This window comes from Geospiza fortis, unplaced genomic scaffold (assembly GCF_000277835.1).
Source record: "Geospiza fortis unplaced genomic scaffold, GeoFor_1.0 scaffold450, whole genome shotgun sequence".
NCBI lineage: Eukaryota > Metazoa > Chordata > Aves > Passeriformes > Thraupidae > Geospiza > Geospiza fortis.
In genome coordinates, this window is record NW_005054416.1 from 2,372,316 (window position 1) to 2,372,618 (window position 303).

At 66.3% G+C, this 303-nt stretch overlaps 1 protein-coding gene across 1 annotated transcript in view; it reads left to right on the forward strand.

Annotated features, from left to right (window-relative positions):
- SYT7 (synaptotagmin 7) overlaps nt 1–303 on the forward strand; it is an 18,186-nt gene that overhangs the window by 13,496 nt on the left and 4,387 nt on the right. The window contains 1 exon segment of the mRNA XM_031061518.1: nt 1–274. Within this exon segment, the coding sequence (XP_030917378.1) occupies nt 1–274 (274 nt within the window).

A 303-nucleotide genomic window follows, 5' to 3' on the forward strand; every position in this document is an offset into this window, starting at 1 on the left:
GATGGTGGTGCTATCCCTGGTTCTGGGACTCTCAGAGCAAGATGACTTTGCCAATATTCCCGACCTGCAACCCGCTGGGACGCAGCCGAACCAGGCGAACGCTCAGGGGGACAAGAGGTATGAGCGAGGACGAGGCCAGTCCCGCAGGAGGAGGAGACGAGGGCCTCACCCAGGGTGGAGGAGGAGGAGGAGGAGGAGGCTGGCCTCGTGGAGCGCGAAGGTTGGAGCGGCACAGGGTGGCCCAGCGGGCACCGGGACGTCTGAGCTCTCCCCGGCACCGGCACCCGCGGTTCTGCCTCTGGA